General features: G+C 38.1%; 2 protein-coding genes across 9 annotated transcripts in view; one reads left to right on the top strand and one right to left on the bottom strand.

Moving 5' to 3' along the window:
* The window catches only part of LOC132792894 (probable beta-hexosaminidase fdl), an 18,580-nt gene extending 10,808 nt beyond the window's left edge, over positions 1 to 7,772 (top strand). For 2 of the 3 annotated variants that reach the window (XM_060802420.1, XM_060802419.1), the window contains exons 2-6: positions 4,053 to 4,235; positions 4,296 to 4,840; positions 4,897 to 5,632; positions 5,689 to 6,007; positions 6,064 to 7,772. In XM_060802420.1, the coding sequence (XP_060658403.1) occupies positions 4,072 to 4,235; positions 4,296 to 4,840; positions 4,897 to 5,632; positions 5,689 to 6,007; positions 6,064 to 6,318 (2,019 nt within the window). In that variant the 5' untranslated portion in view covers positions 4,053 to 4,071 and the 3' untranslated portion in view covers positions 6,319 to 7,772. Of the gene's footprint in view, positions 1 to 3,265; positions 3,406 to 4,052; positions 4,236 to 4,295; positions 4,841 to 4,896; positions 5,633 to 5,688; positions 6,008 to 6,063 lie in introns of those variants that run through there. The other variant, XM_060802418.1, reaches the window with a different exon arrangement.
* On the bottom strand, positions 7,066 to 19,878 carry LOC132792899 (diuretic hormone receptor). Of its 6 annotated transcripts, XR_009633048.1 has the most exons (13): positions 19,593 to 19,878; positions 11,898 to 12,571; positions 10,147 to 10,264; positions 9,898 to 10,084; positions 9,743 to 9,839; positions 9,590 to 9,683; positions 9,211 to 9,371; positions 9,006 to 9,116; positions 8,755 to 8,940; positions 8,568 to 8,692; positions 8,339 to 8,389; positions 7,994 to 8,140; positions 7,908 to 7,923 (listed from the first exon to the last, which is right to left on the bottom strand). XR_009633048.1 is itself a non-coding variant. In XM_060802430.1 (12 exons), exons 2-12 carry the CDS (start codon positions 12,132 to 12,134, stop codon positions 7,827 to 7,829), a joined length of 1,464 nt encoding a protein of 487 aa, XP_060658413.1. In that variant the 5' UTR covers positions 12,135 to 12,571; positions 19,593 to 19,878; the 3' UTR covers positions 7,066 to 7,826. The 6 variants fall into 6 exon arrangements, 5 of the variants coding, with proteins under 5 accessions (XP_060658413.1, XP_060658414.1, XP_060658415.1 ...); XM_060802430.1 differs by lacking the exon at positions 7,994 to 8,140 and having other exon boundaries at positions 7,066 to 7,923; XM_060802431.1 differs by lacking the exons at positions 7,994 to 8,140; positions 19,593 to 19,878 and adding an exon at positions 12,704 to 12,905 and having other exon boundaries at positions 7,066 to 7,923.

Raw genomic sequence — 19,878 nt, 5'->3', positions numbered from 1 at the left:
GCTAGCTGGCAGTCTGTTCTGGCCTCGCCTGGTCTGCTCTGGCTGACTTGACTTATCCTTTTGTTGTGTGCGCTCTGTTGCTGTGGCATGCGGCACGACGACGCCGCCGAAGTTTTTAGTCAACCCGATTGCCATTTGCTTCGTTCATTCACTCGGCAAGAGCCAGCAAAACTTTGCTTCGTGCATTGTTTCAGACTTTGTCTGCTGTCTGCCGTTTGCTGTGCGCCTGTTACAAGTTTTGCCGCCATTTTGCTGTTGCTTTCCTAAAAGCAGCTTTCCCTTTTCAACGACAAGTAATAAAGGCCAAGCACAGCTATTTGTATTGAGCTTCCTTTTTCCCTTACTTTACGTATGTGTGTGTTGTATGCTCATATGTGTGCGGTTCCTGCGCGTTTCACATCAAATTGAGCGCCAACTGCTTTTACTATCCTGCAAACGTAAACTAGCCCAAACGGGTGGCCTAAACTATAGCATATTTGTAGGGGCTTTAAAATACAAATTATAAATTTGTATTTCTTTTTAGTCTATGTAACATTGTTATTCTATTTCTATACAAATATTAAGAATAAAAGCTATTTCTTATTTTTATTATACGAATTGAAAATAAAAGCTTATCGCTTTATGCTTTTTGTAAACTTTCTACTTGGAGTCTTTTTTACTTAATTTTCTTTATTCATATATTTTAATTGAAAATTATTAAGAATACGAGTTATTTTTCATTTTTATGATACAACTTGAAAATACAAGTTTATCGCTTTATGCTTTTTGTAAACTTTCTTCTTGGAGTCTTTTAAAACTTCTTAAGCAACCAAAACAATTAAACTAGAAAATGCGCAACATTTTAAACACATTTTTCCAAATTCAATATTTTTGTGTTTAATTTTTTACAGCTGCCGAAAAGTGTTGTGAATTGCAATATAATAAGAATAAAAGTTATTTCTTTTTATATTTACATTTCCAATTTCCATTTTTAAATTATAACAACTGCTAAAAATGTTTTCAATTGTAATATTTTTAAACAGAGGGTATTATTGAAGTCGTTCGCTTTGCCTCGTTCTGCTCTTACTTGTTTTGTATATGTGGTTGTTGTTGTTGTGGCAACCGTGCATGCCATTTGAACAACACTTGTCGCCAACTGTCGTTTTTCACGGCATGCGACCATAAATAATAATGCGACTCAAAGCAACAGTCGATGCCCTGCATATTGAGCAATGACTAAGTCAAATTTGTTAAAAGTAGCAAGAAAAAAAATAAAAATAAAACATTTTTGAATTTAATGGCGAGAATACAATTCAGATTTTGTAAACAAAATTTGAAAAAAGTGTAAATACTATATTCCAAATTTTATAAATACCATCAAAAGAAAATAGCGTAAATACTACAATTAAAAGAATATCAATAAATACTAAAGATACCAAAATGATAACTAATAATAATAATTCTAGTTAATACTAAATTATAACTTCAACTTAAAATGTTATTTACTTGGTAATTTATAATTCATTTTTATTTATGAACATTGGCATTTATTTACACGTTCCTATATTATATTATTGTGGTTTGCTTGTGAGCTATTCATAGCCGTAATTATGTCATTATGCAATGGCTACAAATTGAATTAAAACACACGATTCTAATCACTTTTATTTCGAATTTTATTTATTAATTGCGCATTTCGCGCTAAACAGCTGGCAATTGTGTATAATTATCACGGCAACTAATTGATATGCATGTCGAAGAACGTGTTGAACACAGCAGGTGTGCACAATATTTTGGACGCGCACTGTGAACGCGTCCAGCAGCAGCAGCAGCTCAGCAACAATGGCAGCTGCTGGTTCAAGAACATACTACATATGTAAATGCCTGCACGCCATTTTTGGGACCAGCATTTGTGTGTGCTCGTCGCTCCATGTCAACTCAGCCAGCCAAACAGTCTAGCTAGGGAAATCTTTCGAAACAAAAAAAATAACAGAAACAGAAACAACAAAATGAAAATGAAAATAAAATAACTAGCAGAAAGAAAATCCGTGCTAGGCTCAGCAGTTTGGGCTGATAGTAGTTGTTACTTACACCTCTCGAGCGTTGCGCGCATCACGTTTTTTGCATTCCGTCGAAAACTTGTCACAATTTTTTGAGTTTATTATTTCCTTTACCGTTTGTGCCGTTCTGCTTTTCACTATTCGATACACGTGTGCTTAATTTAACAATTGTGCAGCGCAAGAGAGAAGAAATAGTCAATTCGCAGAGCAGCTGCAGCTGTTGTTCAACCAACTCGTTCTTGTGATTTCAATTCCTGTTTGTTTGTGTGCGCCGGGAACTGTGACAGCTGCCCTTCAACAGTTGGGCTGGCTGCCTTCATTTGTCGTGGTCTTTGTGTCATCATTGAGACAGATGAGGCTCGTACCCTTCGATGATGGATAGTTTTTGGCGCTTTTGGTCACTAAGCGCTGCACTGCGCACGCGCTACGGGTAAGAGTTGAAAATGTTTTGTTTTTTTTTGAATTCGTTGCGCTTGAAAGTATGCTACACTTTCTGTACTCACAATTAGTTTATGTTTGCCAGCTTAAAGCTGTCAATACTCGCTTTTGTTTGCTTTTGTTGGCATCAATTATGCATACGCGCTCTTGATTTATTATGCACACAGCCTATCAACAGTATGGCTGCTTTCGTTTGGTCGAAGAGGTTCTATATATGTTTGTAGTTGGCCCCTCTCACACTTCCTTTTGTAATAACACGTCTTTGAGTCTACTTCTATTTCTATTTGCTGTGTTGATATTTCGACCATTTGGTATTGACAGGGCGCAACAAATTGTAGACGTGTTACGGCATCTGCCACGTATATTTTTCATATTTTTTGTTTGAAAATGTAACTCAATGTAAGCACACGCAAGGCTCGCTTGCTTGCTAGCTTGCAACACACCGCAGGGTGTGTCTAATATACTTACTACACCTAGTTGGGCAATTGCTAGTGTGCACAGCAGGAGCATTAGTCACCAGTTTGCAGACCTGTCCCTGAATGTGCTCATATGTGGGCGGGGCGTTGTTCTCGTTCGCCTGTAATTGACACACTTTAAAGTCGGCAACGTTAACTTAATTTAGCCAACAAATCGATAGGTAAACAATGTCAGCGCCGTGACAAACTTTTTGTTTGCTCAGCTCACCTAACTAAGTGCCATAATATGTATATGGTTTTTTACTATTAATTCCGGGTATTATTCCACAATGATTTATAGCTGGCAAAGCCTTTCAAATAGTTGTCAGCTTTGCAATAGATAAATTCCTTTTTGAAAATCTACATTTTATGGCACACGCTACAATGAAATCAATTGCTATATTGTTGGCCGACATGCAATATAAGCTGCAATCCAATATCCATCGTCGTCCGCTTGGTCAAGCGCATCTTGGGTAACTATAACCAGGCACATATGTACATATGTGCTTCCTTGCTAACTGGTTGGGGCATGCCACAAAGCATATTGTTGATATTTAAGAAGCAACATTATGCGCCGTCAAGCAGGGTAAACAACAAAAATGAAAGGGATAAACCGCGGCTAGCTAAGCATTGCGTGTCAGGATTTATATGGAAAACAAACAGTTTTCATATGCGCTTTATGTGTCATAAATGCCAGCCCAAAAAAGAACAACAGAAATAAGGCGAGTCCGGAGGGGCAAAATGGGTTTCCTTAAGATTTTATCGGCTGTTAAGCTCAAGCTCAAGTCATCCAAATCGCGAGCATTGATTAAAGTTCGATGCGTGCAAAGTGTGGACACAGTTCCTTATTGCTGTCATTGTTGTTGCTGTTGTTGTTGTTGTAGTTGTTGTTGTGTTTCTCTTTTGTGGGTCACCCGCATTGGACGTCGACAGGCAAAAGGCAGTCCTTTGTGTTGGTCTTGACTTGATTGCTGTACATTATTGTTTGCTTAACTGTTTAATTTGTTTTGAAGCCAACTTTGCCAACTTTCTGTCAACCTTTCTGTGTGTGTGTGTGTGTTCCACCTTTTGATGATGTCAACACTGATAACGAGCTATATTATTAAATTGTACTCCACAGCCTACGGTACCTCTATAAGATGTCGCTGGCCGTCTCGCTGCGTCGTGCGTTGCTCGTCTTGCTCTCGGGTGCGGTATTCATACTGACAGTGCTCTATTGGAATCAGGGCGTGATCAAGACACAGGCATACAGCGATTCACAGCTGCGGCCACACACTCACAAGGATCGCAATCACTTATCCATGTAAGTAGCACTCTACCAAATGCAAAAAATGAAGTACTAACAAATGAAATCCCTTTGCAGACCGGTGGAAAAGTCATGGACATACAAATGCGAGAATGATAGATGTGTGCGCACACCTTATCGCAAGAATGCGAGCAACACGAAGCGTGTCTCCTTCACCAGTTGCTCGATGACCTGTGGCGACATCAACATTTGGCCACATCCCACAACCAAATCGCTGATCAGTGCGCACACGTTGCGATTCTCGGTCGAGGATGTGCAACTGCAGCTGGATACGCCGCATCGTGAGGTGTCCAAGCTGCTGAAGATCGCCTTCGATTGGTTCGTCAGGGATCTGCGGCAAATACAACGTTTGGACTATGCCACACACACTCCAGAAGCGGCAGCAGCCACATTGGTTAGCGAGGCGACGTCCAGACAGCGACGTCATAACAACGAAGCTCCGGCGCCTGAAACGCAGCCAGCTGCCTCGTTGTTTGGCTCCACTTTTGGCCTGCAACGTGCCGGCGACTTGGAAAGCCTGCAAGTGAAGCTCTCCGTTCACGAGTCCGGCGAGATTGATTTTAATCTGGACAACAATGAAAGTTACCACTTAAGCACGACTTGTAAGTAAAGTGAAAGTGAATATCTCCTCCAATATCCAATTAATTTCTTTCTCTAGTTGAACATCAACGTCTGGTGGTGCACATTGCGGCGCACACGTTCTTTGGCGCCCGCCATGGGCTGTCCACGCTGCAGCAGCTCATTTGGTATGACGATGAGGATCGCTTGCTGCACACCTACGCCAGCTCGTTGATCAATGATGTACCCAAGTTTCGCTATCGTGGCCTTATGCTGGACACCTCTCGGCACTTCTTTTCGGTGGAGGCAATTAAACGCACTATTGCCGCCATGGGTTTGACAAAGCTGAATCGTTTCCATTGGCACATCACGGATGCACAAAGTTTTCCATATGTGTCGCGGCATTATCCCGAACTCGCCGAGCATGGCGCCTATTCGGAGAGCGAAACGTACAGCGATCAGGATGTGCGCGAGGTGGTTGAGTTTGCCAAGATCTATGGTGTTCAAGTGCTCTTGGAGTTGGATGCGCCGGCGCACGCGGGCAATGGCTGGGACTGGGGACCCAAACGTGGCCTTGGCGAGTTGGCAATGTGCATCAATCAGCAGCCATGGAGTTTTTACTGTGGCGAACCGCCTTGCGGCCAACTGAATCCGAAAAATAACCACACCTACCTCATACTGCAGCGCCTTTACGAGGAGTTTCTTCAGCTGTCGGGGCCCACGGATATTTTCCACTTGGGCGGCGATGAAGTGAATCTGGACTGTTGGGCGCAGTATTTCAATGACACGGATTTGCGTGGTCTGTGGTGCGATTTTATGCTGCAGTCCAATGCGAGGTAAGTTGACCAAAATTTGTTTATGAAATTGATCTAATTTATCATCTTGTTTATAGACTGAAACTGGCCAATGGCAATGTGCCGCCCAAGTATGTGGCCGTCTGGTCCAGCGCGCTCACAAACACCAAGTGTCTTCCGAACAGTCAATTCGTGGTGCAGATCTGGGGCGGCAGCACGTGGCAGGAGAACTATGATCTCCTCGATAATGGCTACAACGTCATCTTCTCGCATGTGGACGCTTGGTATTTGGACTGCGGCTTTGGCAGCTGGCGAGCGACGGGCGAAGCAGCCTGCTCGCCCTATCGCACGTGGCAGAATGTCTACAAGCATCGTCCCTGGGAGCGTATGCGTCTCGACAAGAAACGACGCAAACAGGTAACGTAATTTGAATTGTGCTTTATCAACCTGGAAATAACTATGTGCTTCAACAGGTGCTGGGCGGTGAGGCTTGCATGTGGACCGAGCAGGTGGATGAGAATCAATTGGACAATCGGTTATGGCCTCGGGCGGCGGCGCTCGCCGAACGCCTGTGGTCAGATCCGAATGATGATCATGACTTTGATGTTGTGCAGCCGGATGTGTTTCGACGAATCTCGCTGTTCCGCAATCGCCTGGTTGAGCTGGGCATCAAGGCGGAAGCGTTGTTCCCCAAATACTGTGCACAGAATCCCGGCGAGTGCATTTGATATTATTATTAAGTGAAGCGATAGAAAGAACATTGGATAGAAAGCCAATTCGAAGCAGCCGGAGCATCTCAGCCAAGCTCAAGCCAGACCCCGCCCTTACCCCACACTCTGTGCGTTAATTAGTTCATAGTGTAATTGTTATTTTTTTTAATTATTACTGTGTACTAACAATACATATTAAGCGTTAAGCGTCCACTCTAAAACAAAAAAAAAAGGAAAAAACAAAAAAATGCAAAGAAGAGGCATCCCGAAGACGCCTTTTTTACACCACACAAAAATATTTTGCAGACCAAATGGTTTCCGGCAGACCAGCCCCGTGTGAACTTGTAAAACTTGTGAACTTGTATTTCAATTTCAATCTCATTTGGCGTTTCTTTTTTATATATATACAATATACATGCCTAGCTTAGTTGTAGTATAATTCGCTCGCTCAGATATAAACACATACACACAGATAACAAACACACACACACGCACACATTCATACTACATATATATACGAGTACATTTAAAGTATACAAATAATAATTGCCGAATATTTAAAGTAACAAAAAGTGTAGGGACAAATTCAGAGACGATGCCAATGCCAATGCCGAATGCTATAGGCTTCTGTGGCGTTGACAGTGATAGCTTTAGTTAGTAGAATAAATAATTAATGTATTTGCAGATTTCATACTCATGCACACGACAGGTAAAACTAATTTGTAAGAACTAATACAATGATGACAATTTTGATATTTTGAAAGCTTTATTCGCAAACTATATGATATTTTTTTATTAAACATATACTATACATATGCATATTTGTGTGTGAGAGTAAATTGTTTTATGTTTTCTTTTTCATTTTTCGTTCTTTTCATTTCTCAATTCACTTCAGTTTATTTTTTTATTGTTTGTTTAAATTAAATTACATTTATCAGTGATACAAACAATGTGACCTTATGAGAAAATAAATTAATAGCAAGCAAAAACAAAAAAAGGAAAAATTAAAAATGACAAATGAATGAAAAAATGAAACCTAGGGTTAAAAATATACATTAAAAAGAAAAATGTAATTGTAATAAACAACATTTTTGCACGAATTGGCACATAATCGACTAAACAAAAAGTAAAATGTAAAATTAATTATCTAGCAAATCTATAGCTAATTTTTAATAATATTTACTATAGTCGTAGTCGTGCACAGTGCAACTGAATACTGAATACGGAACAATTTCGATTCGTCTCTGATCATTTCAGATTGGTTGCGCTCTGCACAATCCTAATGTTAATTTATCCAAAATAAATTATACAATTATGTTTACAATTTTGTTTCGTTGTGTACTTAAACATTTAAGTGAGAGATTTTACCACTAAAGCATACGAGTATAATACAAATACGTTAGTTTTAAACATTTTTCCTGTAACTTCAAGTCACTTTCTCAACAAGAATAAACTTAAAAGTCGAGTCTAAGCAATGCAAACGCTTTTCAATTGGCCTTTGGGTTGGGTTTTTTTTTAGTAGCCTATTACACAAAGTCGGTTAAATCAATGCTGTGATAACGTTTCAATGATCCCAGTCGTGTATGCGGCGATGGACGTAAGCAGATGACACATTCCTCGGTACTGCAAGAGAATCGAGATGGAGATTTCAAATACACACAGAATGGATTCCAATATGATGAAAAAATAATACTTTAATAGTGTATGCAATACTTTTATACAAAACGGTGTGTTTAACATGTAGGTATGTATAAAAAAAAACGTAAATCTCGGTGGTATTTTCTAAAACTATAATAATCATTCATAGTGTCCAGTTGGCACGGGACTTGTTGAGGTCAACCTAAAAATGTGGATAAGAAAAACAAAAATAAAAATAGTAATCATAAAGAAATCAATTAAAAAAAAAGAAGGAAAATTTTGAAACCACACATCATGCAGTCATTGAGTTAGTTCAAACGAGACGTGGGAGGCTTGTGTTAAGAGGGCGGGGGCGATAAACTGCAGCTACATGATTAGTAGCAGCATTGCGTATACGCACCGTAGACTTTCAGTACGCGAGCGTTGCGAGTAGTCTTTGGATGCGCGATGTCTGAAATGGAAATTAATTTGGTTAAGTGACAACAGCGAGCCACAGCAGCAACAATAACAATAATTACAGCAACGAATCAACAAACTGACATTGAACAATAATAATGATGCAATGCGTAAGCCACAATAAAACAATAACAATATTATGAGTAAAACGATAAACTTGCTTGCCCACTCACCTACGATTCTTTAATGAACTGCTTCGATGTATACTTCGATTCTCCCGCCATCTGATGAAACGATGCCGCAACGTCTGTCGCACTTCCGAGTTCAGAAAACAATAGAACAATGCCACAAAGAAGCCCTAAGTTAAATTAAAAATGTTAACTAAATTGTAGGTTCAGAAAGAAATTCCCTTCTTCTTGCCTGTGTGCTAAGCAGAAAGGCGCGCATGGCCTCGAAGAGATTCCGACTGATGCCCTGTTCAGGCCCGGTTAAGACCAGCAGATACGTAATGCCAAAGAGCGGTATTAGCACCAATAGCGCCTTGGATGCTTTGTAATACTGCCGCGTCTCAAGCGTATGAGCCGAACGCAATTTGGTAATCAATACCTGAAGCGAACAAGTTTTGATTAGATGATGATAAAGAGAATTCAAGAGAAAAGTCAAAGACTTACCCACATGATGCGTATCAAGAAAACTAAATTAGTTAGTATCGCAAATACGGTGGGCCCCTTGAATATCCAATCAATTTGAGATTCAAGCATCCAACTGCATTCAATTTCCAGCTAAATTCATAAATAAGTTATCAATAATTTACACAAGAAGAGGCAACCAGAGGCAAGCCAAAGGCCGAAAGCTGAAAGCTGATGACGCACTTACGCCATTGAAATGCTCATTCTCTCGATGCGGCGCAAATACTTTGGCAATGGACCACACCAATATACAGACAGCGGGACAGCCCCAGCCAATCAAGGCGTAGATAAGAAAGCTAATGTTCTCGCTGGAGAATGTTTGCACCACAAGAGTATAGAGATAGAGGCCTGCGATAGAATAATTAAACTCAAAAATCTATATTTATTTTGTAATCAAATTAGCGAAACTTTTGATTGGCCAGCAAGAATACAGTCGAATAGAGTTGGCAATCTTAAGTGGCTCTTTTATGCATTATTTATTTATTTATTTACTATTATTTGTAACAAATGAATTTCAATTGCTTGATTGCAAACTGTTTGTATTCAATTGTTTTTATTTTGCTTACCCTCCACGAACATCCAGAAAAAGTTAGTCAGATAAAAGTACTGAAACATAATGACCAGCGTAATGCAGCCAGCATGACTAGATCCGGTGGTTATCTGGGCACAAAAGATAGATTAGAAAAAGGACGTAGAGAATAATATAATCACATGCTTACCACTTGCAGAAAGAACGTGAGAATCCACAAGAGTGCAGAGGTGATGTAGGTTAGGAACAGATTCGCATGAATTGTGTTACGCAAACAGCGCAAATCTCTGTCAATCGAAGATTAATACATAACTTAATTTCTAATTATTTGTAAGTGCAACTCACTTGAAGCTTAGGAATATAATGAGAGCCACCACCAATGTGGCAAAACTTATAAAGTAACCGCCAACATAGATATTCGATGGCAGATCGACACTGGCCGAAAATTCAGGAACCACGGGCACTGAGCATCTGGAGTAATTGGAATAATGATTCCAAGTGCCATTCGCATGACAGAATCGCGTTGCATTCTCTGTAAGCAATTGCAGTAATATTTAAAGGTCACTCACACACACATATTACAGCCATACACACCTGTTGTGTCGTAGTGGACACCCTTGAACTCCTCGAAGCAGGGCAGGATTGCCCAGGTGCCAGCATTTGTGCGGGGCCAGCAGAGCACCGAGTCGAATGACGCGGGACAGTACAAAGTCTGCAGTCCATTGAACAAATATTGCAAAAACAGAGGGAGAGAGAGAGAGAGAGGAGGGAGAGAGTCAGAGAGTACACAAAACAAATTTATAAACATAAATAAATTCAATTATTATTTGTTTCCTTAACCTGAGAGCAGAACATTTCGTACGTGCTTTTCTGATAAACATAAGCGGCGCCTAACTGACTTAAAGGCTTTTCTCTTAATGTTATTGGCATTTTAAAAGTATTTATTTATTTATTTATACAAAAACCTTCTTGGTTTTTTTGTTTTTGTATATTTATAATTTTGTTCTTGATTAATTTACTCATAAATCAAGTAAATGTTTATTTGCTTTAAACGTGAAGAAAATTGAAATGTTTTCTTCTTGCTGTATTATTACTTTTTAATAAATATTATTGAATGCAAATTTGGTTTATATTATTAAAATTTTTACTCTTATTAATATTTTAAAAAGTATTTATTTAAACAAAAACTTTCTGTGTTTTTTTTTCTTTCTATTTTGTGAATAATATTTATAATTATGTTATTATTATTGAATGCAAATTTGGTTTATAGTATTAAAATTTGTTACCAAGGTGTCTTATTAGTATTTTAAAAAGTATTCATTTAAAAAAAAACTTTCTGTATTTTCTTTGATTTTATTAATTTCCTCATAAATATCGGCATGAGATTTGACATAATTCAAATATTTATTTGTGGCTTTTGTGCTTTATAATTATTAATAATTGAATAATAATTATAGAAAGATTAATCTTTCTGTATTTGTTTAAAAATAATAATAATAAATAACAAATAATAATAATAGTTGAAATTAATGTTTATTATAAAGGTTTTTCAGTTAATGATTCTTTTTATTTGCCGTGGATTTTTGTTTAAGAATATTTCTAGTTATGTTTTATATTCTTCACATTATAGATCAAATAAATTTGTATTTATTTGCTTTAAACTTGAAGAAAATTCACATTATTTCCTTTGCTTCTATACTTTGTTTTATTATTTTGAATTATAATTATTTAAGACTCTGTTTGCTTTTGTTAGAAATTAATTTTTGGTACCATCGAATTTGAATGTGAGAAAAGTTTTAAAGCATAATAAAATGTACTCTATAAATTATTCAATTTTTAAAATTTTTAATTAATAATAACTTGCTCATTTTATAATTATAATTTGTTTTTTTTTATATTTATGCAACACCTTTAAAATTATTGTTTTTTTTTCATTTTCATTACCATTCGATTTTGTCATATTTTTTTATAGTATTTGTTAGATTATTTAATTCACATAACAATTGACTAGACGCTGCAACGCATTGTAACAGAGTGTGTAAAATATGAGTGTTATCAATTTAATTTATAATTTTTAATATCTTTATAGTAGCACATAATGCATGATGACAATGGTTTTCCCCATTGTCTAGCTCACTTCATTTGCCACTGATAGCCATAAATATAATTGGACATTGTTTGCTAAAATATTAAATGCAAGCGCCAAGCTCGTGCTAGTTGAATGACTCAACAATGATTCAAATTTACATTCATATTCATATTCATGCAAAAATAACTTGAAGATGCTCTTGAATTCTGTCTGACTGCCACTTCAAGTTGAATTAAATGCAGATTAAAGAACTCACCGTGCTGTGCTGTGAGTCGGAGACTTTGTCTGCCTGATGCTTGCACTGCTCTTCGAGGGTGCGATTGATGGGGGGTAGTAGGAGGGGATCACCGCTGTGCGATGGCTGCTGGGCGCCAATTAGTGCGCTGGCTCGCTGCAGCATGTCCAACGAGAAGTTGGCAAATATATTGGCACTATTCTCAGCTGGATTCTCATCCAGCATCTCTACCAAAGCCCGCAAATCGTCGTCAGCCATTTGCTAAAGGAATGTTGTAACGTTGTAGTAATTAACTTGTGTGTGTGTGTCTCTGTGTGTGTGCTGTTTGATTATTCTCTTTCAGCCTGTTATCATGTAATGTTGTGTGTCACAATGTTGCATTGATGCGTTGCACATTTGCTGCTGTTCTTCTTCCTTCCAAATAAACGACGCACTTTTTATGGCACACTTCCTCGCACTTGGACTCGCACTCTTCGCTCGTCGTGTATGGCCAACGGGGCACATGTCAACGGGACGTCATCTGTGTGTGAGCTGTGGAGTGTGGACAGGCTACGGCTGCCGCTGAACTCGAGACACACTTTCGCATTCCCTCTGCGAAGCGACGCGACGCGACGAGCGACACGATGCGCTGCGCAATTAAACGGATCACCTCAGACACAAGACACAAATTGCGCAAATATGTGTATGCTGACAAGCTGGAAATGGAATGAACAAAAAAAATGTTAAATGTGAAAGAAATGCTCCGTATCTTTTTGGGCTCTTTATCTGATATCAACTTGTTCACGCAATGTCCAAGCCCCGAAAAATAAATAATATACAAAATATACCTAGCCCAGCGAAACTCGCAATTCCGCACCCGAAAAATCGTCTTGCAAGGTCGCTAGGCCCCCAGTTGGCAGAAGATATATAGTAGTGCTCATAGACTGCTCAAATATATATCGCACATATCCAGATATGCCGCTGAGTTGTGCCAGATACTCGCACTCACATTCACATTCGCATATAGTAGAACTTACTCTAAAAAGAAATCTGTACAAATAATACATGCTTAAATCACGTGGCAATCCCGCTCCCTTCGGCGCTTTTGTGTGCTAGTGCTTGTGTTTGCATTTGTGTTTGTGTTTGTGTAGATAATATGCAGATAAATAATAAACAACAATCTTTATGGCCTCTACACTTTTGGGGCGGGGTTACTGTGTTAACTGTCAGTCACTGGCAGTGGAAATGGAAATGGAAATAGCAATGGAACGAGCAACAAGCCCCAAATACGCTTCGATTACAATTGTTAATTGCCAATCGTTGATTACCTGATCCACATTTTCAATCTGTCTGTTAACAGGCGGTGCAATAAAACACCGTCTGATTATTTACCATGTGTATCAAATAATCACGTAATTTACATAGACGTAGACAATCATCAGAATGTATTGTATAATTAAAAGGTGCGGAAAAGCACGGTTGATCATATGCACCCGAAGGGGAAATATTTCGCTTTAATTTTATTTTATTGGAAACAACATAAAATGAACATTTTTTTGTTTACTCTTCACATGTCAATAAAATCTATATTTATAATAATAATAATAAACAAAGTGTGCTCTGAATTTATTTCGGTCCAATTTATGATGATATGAATTCTAAAAACAAATTGAAAGATGTCGACTAAATTTAACTATCAGCTGTCGAAAATGTGCGTCGATCAACTCAGTCAAATAATTGCGCATACGCACTGTAAGCCAGGAAGTTGGGGTCGGAAATATCTCAGCTATTATTTACGCATCATACAATCTGCTTCACTTTCAGTTTCTATTGCTCAAAGGAGCTATAAAGATAAATCTACAGAGCGTCGTTTACAATTATTACGTATACGCACTGGATGTCAGTAGTTATTATACAAGTTTATGAAATTGATAATGCTAGCCACTTCTATTACTTTTATTTCGAGCATATTAATTTTTAGTGAATGCCCTTGAGAAGGTGTTTCTTAGTTTTATTCAGCGAAGAACTATCTAGATTACCGACACATTCGCATTACGCATACGCAGCGTATGCACCAGTTTACCTCTGTTGTTCGACTTTCGCTGTTATCGCTCGAAATTGTGATTCGTCACTGTCAACAGTTTGCACTTTAAAATTTCATTCGGCCAATCATTATCTATTCTATCTACGTATATCCAAGTCGAGAGCGAATGACCGAAAAAACTACAATGTGATATTTTGCCAACATTCTGATTAAAAGCTGCTTCAGGTGGGTAATAATTATACGAGTTTGAGTGCGTACTTAATTATACATACTTGTGTGTGTGTGTGTCTGTGTGTGTGTTTCGTTTCTTATTTTTATTTACACTTGGCAACGACATTGACTCAAACGTGAGGACAAAAGCTGAACTGAAGCTGACTGAAGGCAGGCAAAAGAACAACAAAAACGAGAGTAGAACAAATAAGAGTTTCGCTTTTCTGCGAGGGTCTTTGCTGCTGTATACAGTGATTAAAACAAAGAGTGTCAAGTTATTTATTAATGAATAAATACCAACCAAACACACTCCAACACACGCACACACACAGTTTGTCATTGTCAAACTGAAAGTACTTGCAAGTCTATATAGTATATATGTTATATATATGTATGTATGTGTGTACTTGCTGCTGTTTTATGTTGATGTTGATGATGTTCTCAGGGCGGAGCTCATGTCAAAGGGCGCATGTCGAAATATCAAAGCTGTTGTTTGTGCTTTCGTTTCGTTCAACATGCTCGTTAAACAAGGTAATGATGCTACAGAAAAGTCAAACCAACAACAGCAAACAAACGTCACCAGCGTTAATGAGAATGTCAGAATTAAAGATGTGCTCTGCAAACGGGCAAAATCAATTGTCAAAGAGATTGATGAGCTGCTGCTGATTATTTGCTGTAGTTGTTTGTGCTTGGTGGCAAACCAAATATAAATGTGTTTAATGAAAACGGATGCCAAATCAAATTTGCATCCATCTAAATACGCAAAATGGTCAAGCATATTATTGACTAATGCTAATATTTGCTGCTCTCCCTTGGGCCACTTGACTTTGATCTTGGTGAAGTTCCAAAAATAGCCATGAATTATTTATGGCGAGATGGTGGCTCAGAGGGTCATGCATCTCGAGCATTTCCTCGCAACTTTGGAGGCAATGAAGAAGTCACACAGACTGACGGACAGACGGACAAGTGCCACCAGCAAGTGGCGCATGCCGTGCTCAAATATTTGGCTGCCTGCGATTTATTTATGGTGATGGTGGCAAACAAACGCAATATTTGCACCGGGTGCGTTAGATTATGACTTGTATATGCTCTTTGTTTCTCTCTCTCTCTCTCTCTCTTGAGTCTCTGCCTGTTGCTTTTGCTTTGTGGTTGGAACTGTTTGTGGCCCTGTTGTGCTTCGAATTCCATTAAAGAAGCGGCTAATTTGCCTACTAATGCGCACAATTAGCAGCTAAAGCTAAAGCCAAATAAACAGACAGTCTCAGCTGCTGGTTGTTCAATGTAAATAATGCAAAAATTATTCTTGCGTTGCAACGCCGCGTATACTTTATATTTATATTTATATTTACCAGATCGCCGCCTCTGCTGCCGTTGCTGCTGCTGCTGCTTCTTGCGATCTATAATTGATTTATTAAGTATCGAAACAAATGGAAAAACCAAAAATTCAATCGAAAACTATATTCTATATACATTGTGCATATTATATGTACATATATATAAATGTATGTGATAATCGCTGTAAGTTTTATGGGGCATGAAGGCATATGGGAGAGCTGTATAATGCGGGGAGCTTACGATAAAGAAAAACGCTACGCTACGCTATCATATGAGACCCAATCAATTATATGTCTTTTTGTGGCTATTAACGGCCAATGTGCTGCCATATGTGTGTATAGAGTCGTATATAGTCAGAGTCTATGTCAACTGCAGGCGTGATAAAAGCCACGTAAAAACACATACACACACACATAGCACACGCAGAGACCCCCCACACACACGCACACACACACTCTCTCGCACAGACCACAATGAGTACACAGAATTTTATGAATGAATGCATGAAGCGTTGCCCATCAGATGCGATGCGATGCGATGTGATGTGATGGCAATTGCTAAAGCTGAAAGCTGGAGCTGGATAAAAGGGCGCAAATCAAAAGCCAGATGCAGTCAGGCGCTATGATGATCGATATTTATGGACGCCGGAAAGCAAATAAATAGCTTGTTTGCACACAGGCTCACACACACACACACACATATACACTGGACTGGACTGGACAGGCGACTGTCCAGGCATTGTGCCTTCCTGCCTTTGCTGCCTTCCTCAATGCTTTGTCCATTGCCAATTGCCAATTGGCAATTGCGAGGTCAAAACAGACAAACAACGTTAAGCCAAACAAACACATGCTGTGCTCCTGTGTGTGTGTGCGTGTATGTGTATTTGCTTTTATAGCCACAAGTTTACAAATTAAAAGAGCAGCAGCACAAACTAAATGCTTTAACTTCATGTGGCGCACGTGTCGTATGTGCAACGTCGCAGTAGCAAACGAATTAATTTCATATGCGACAACAGCATAAGAAATCTTTAAAAAAAAAATACGCTTTGAACTTGCCAAAGGAAAAAGAACCTGTCGACCTCTGTTCGGAGCATCTTAGCGTGTAAAGTTGTTTTATGAGCAACGAAAACGCACAAAATAAATAAAGGAAGTGGAAAAAAGTGCGGGCGAAGCAAAAAATTTCATTTGCAATTATTATATAAATTTCAGAAGAATAAATTAAAGAAGAAGCTGCAGACATTTTATGGCCTGCTGACTGCTCACACACACACACACACACGCACACACATACTCGTTTCAATACTGAAGTCAAAGTTGAATCCTCCCGCCACCCAGAAAAAAAAAAGGAATCCATAAACAAACTGAAATTTCTTGAACAAAGTTTTGTGTGTTTTATTTCAGTCGTAATACTTGTGTGGGCACTTGTCTTGTTGTTGTTTCTCCCGTGTGTGTGTGAGTGTGTTTGTGTGTGTGGGCCGAGTGTAAGCTCTTGTCGCCTGAGCAACGACTTCAATTTCGAGCTATTAACCGTGACGCAGCTAATGGAGTATCAATTAGCTAACTAAGGGGCGTTCGCTTCGAAGCTCGAACATGACAACTGCACTTCAGTTGGCAATTGGCAACTTTTTCAGCTACTATGTACCTCTAAAAGTGTTTGAACTGATTGCACTTCAGACCAAAGTGAATTGCAGTTAACGAGCACTTCCATCACAGTGAAGGCCAACTAAAATGGGCACTAACATCGAGAGAACACGGCTTGAGTGTAGCACAAACAATCGAGCTTAGAATGTAATCATTAAGTAATCTCATCTTATATTAAACTCCATTTTCTAAGCAACATATTAAAGCTTATCGGAGTGGAACGAGCATTCAAAGCGCACCTAAGAATGTTTTATCTAGTTCAAGGAGTTGCGCCCGGAGGGAACTGTGAGTTCATTTTGTATTTGCCTTATTTGCTGTATTCAAATGTATGTAAATGAAACATATACGAATATATACATATATTGTTTATAAAAAAGAGTGTGTAAAACTCTCTTACATTTCTCACCCCCACAACTCGTAGGGTAGAAACGTATAACTTGCAGGAAAAGTATGTAACATGTAGAAGGAGTTATCTCTATCCCCTTAAAGTATATATTCTTGATCAGCGTCAACAGTCGAGACAATGTAGCCATGTCTGTCTGTCCGTATGAACATCTAGATACCAAGAACTATGTTATATGAGATGGACCCATAATTATTTTCGACAGCACTTGTTATTGTTAAACGCAAATGGATTGTATTTTAGATTTTTGCCGAAATTAATATTAAAGCTTTGATATATTTTGAGCACAATACTATATCGATATACTATATATAGCCTCTGGTATTAATTATTATTTTATCGTTTTATTAAGCTGGTATATGTTCAGAATTATACCACGCTGTTTTGCTTTTTATTAAAAATGGGTAGTGTGAATCTCACAGTCAAGCACTCTAGCTGTACTTTATTGGTTTTTAATTTGTATTTCGTTTATGTTATGAAGTTATCTAAATTATTAATTGTTAATATTATTATATACACACATTCTTTATGAAATGGTGCAAGTCTTTTTTACCTTTTATAGTTAAAAAATCTAAGAAATATTTTATTCAGCATTTAAAACAAATATGTAAATGTTTTTCCAAATTATTAGTCTTATTTTTTCAAGCTATCATCTAATTGCAACTAATACAACTCGGTTGTCATCTAATTGCAACTAATGTAATGTAATTACAAGTTCGACTGTGTTCACTCAAATCAATTGCAAAATAATATAGCATGATATGAACCTGAAGCCAGACATATCATTATTATGGGGGGTTAAAACCCTCGAAAACGTTCGTAAAGAGTTTAATGTTTATTTAAATAATTTACATGGCAACTTCACGAATTTATTCACTTACTTACAATATGCTATAAGTACTATACTGAACTGTACTTAAATGTTTATATATTGATATTTTGTGGAGGGTAACTTGCAGTCGAGTCGAATGCTGGCCTTCGACTTTTCAATTATTTTTATGTTGTTTTTGTTTTTTGTATTTTGTTTTTGTTCTTACTTTATTTTTATTATTAGTGTTGGGGTTGTTGTGTGTATTTGCTGCTCTTGTCTATTTTTTATTTTATGTTTATTTTTAGCCAGTGTTCTGGAGGCAAATGAACGCATTGCAAATTGTAACAATGTTTATATTTGGTCAACAACAAAAGCAACAAACAGCAGACAGAAACTGCAATCTAACGGCTGTGATCTGGCCGATCCAATAGATAAATAATTTATATACATATGTGTAATTGAATGAGTAAGAAGAATAATGCAGAATTCGTGGAATTTAAAAAGGATTTTAAATCGAGGGCTGACAAACATGGGCTGGCATGAATGCGAATACAAGTGAATCAACTGATCAACATGATCACAGAGAGCAAAGATCTTGAAATTGTTTATGCTGGCTTGTTGTGTGTGAGTGTGTTTTTTTCTCAATTTATTCAAGCGCTAAGCACACATATTTAGTCGCAATCAAATGCTTATTCTCCAATTTAATAGTCTCATTGTGTGCCAATGGAGCGAGCTGCTAAGTGATCAGCCCCCCTGCCTCGGAATTCGCTACGCTTAAGAAAAGATCATTTTTATCGGCTCAGCTTATTTGCGCATCGTGTTATGCAGACTATATCCAGCATTGTGGCAATTTATTTTCATCGTTGTTTTTCTTTCTTTTCTTTTCTGTTGTTGTTGTTGCTGCTGTTGATTTTGTTGTTGGCTCTTGCTCTTTTTTTTATAATTTAAGTGTGAAACCAGTCACATACGAGAGAGAAGAGTCAGAAGTCAGAAGCGTGTCGTGGGTGCAACAAATGTTGAAATTATCGTCTCACCCATCTCACTTGGACGTGAAAGCGACGACGACGACGACGGCGACGACTTCTAACATAACATACACATGGCCCTGGCCGTAGTCGAGTGTCAGTTTTGCCATCGTTTTGAATGTTTATCGTCTTTATCATTTTTATTACTCAAGTCACACACACATAAAACATACGCACATTTCACATTTGTTGATCACACGCAAGCTATTTAATTCTTGATTATAGATAATAAATGCAAAAAATTATAAAAACCCATTTTGAATATGTACCTAAAGTAACGAATTTTCCAAATACAAATAATCAAATGGCCTTCGGCAATGTCTCAATTTGTTTGCTGTTGTTCCTTTTCCTCTTGTTGTTGTTTGATATTGTTGATGTTGCTGTTGTTGTTGTTGTTATTATTATTGCTGCGGTTATTTAGATTCTATAAATTTATTAAGATTGCGGAGGCTGCGACAACACACACGACAACGAAACGACGTATCTCTCGCTGTAGAGATAATGAATCAAAACCCGACGGCGTCGTGCTAAATTCACGTCTAATAACGGCAAATG

This window comes from Drosophila nasuta, chromosome 3 (genome assembly GCF_023558535.2).
Source record: "Drosophila nasuta strain 15112-1781.00 chromosome 3, ASM2355853v1, whole genome shotgun sequence".
Lineage (NCBI taxonomy): Eukaryota > Metazoa > Arthropoda > Insecta > Diptera > Drosophilidae > Drosophila > Drosophila nasuta.
This window is presented reverse-complemented; position numbering and strand designations above follow the sequence as displayed.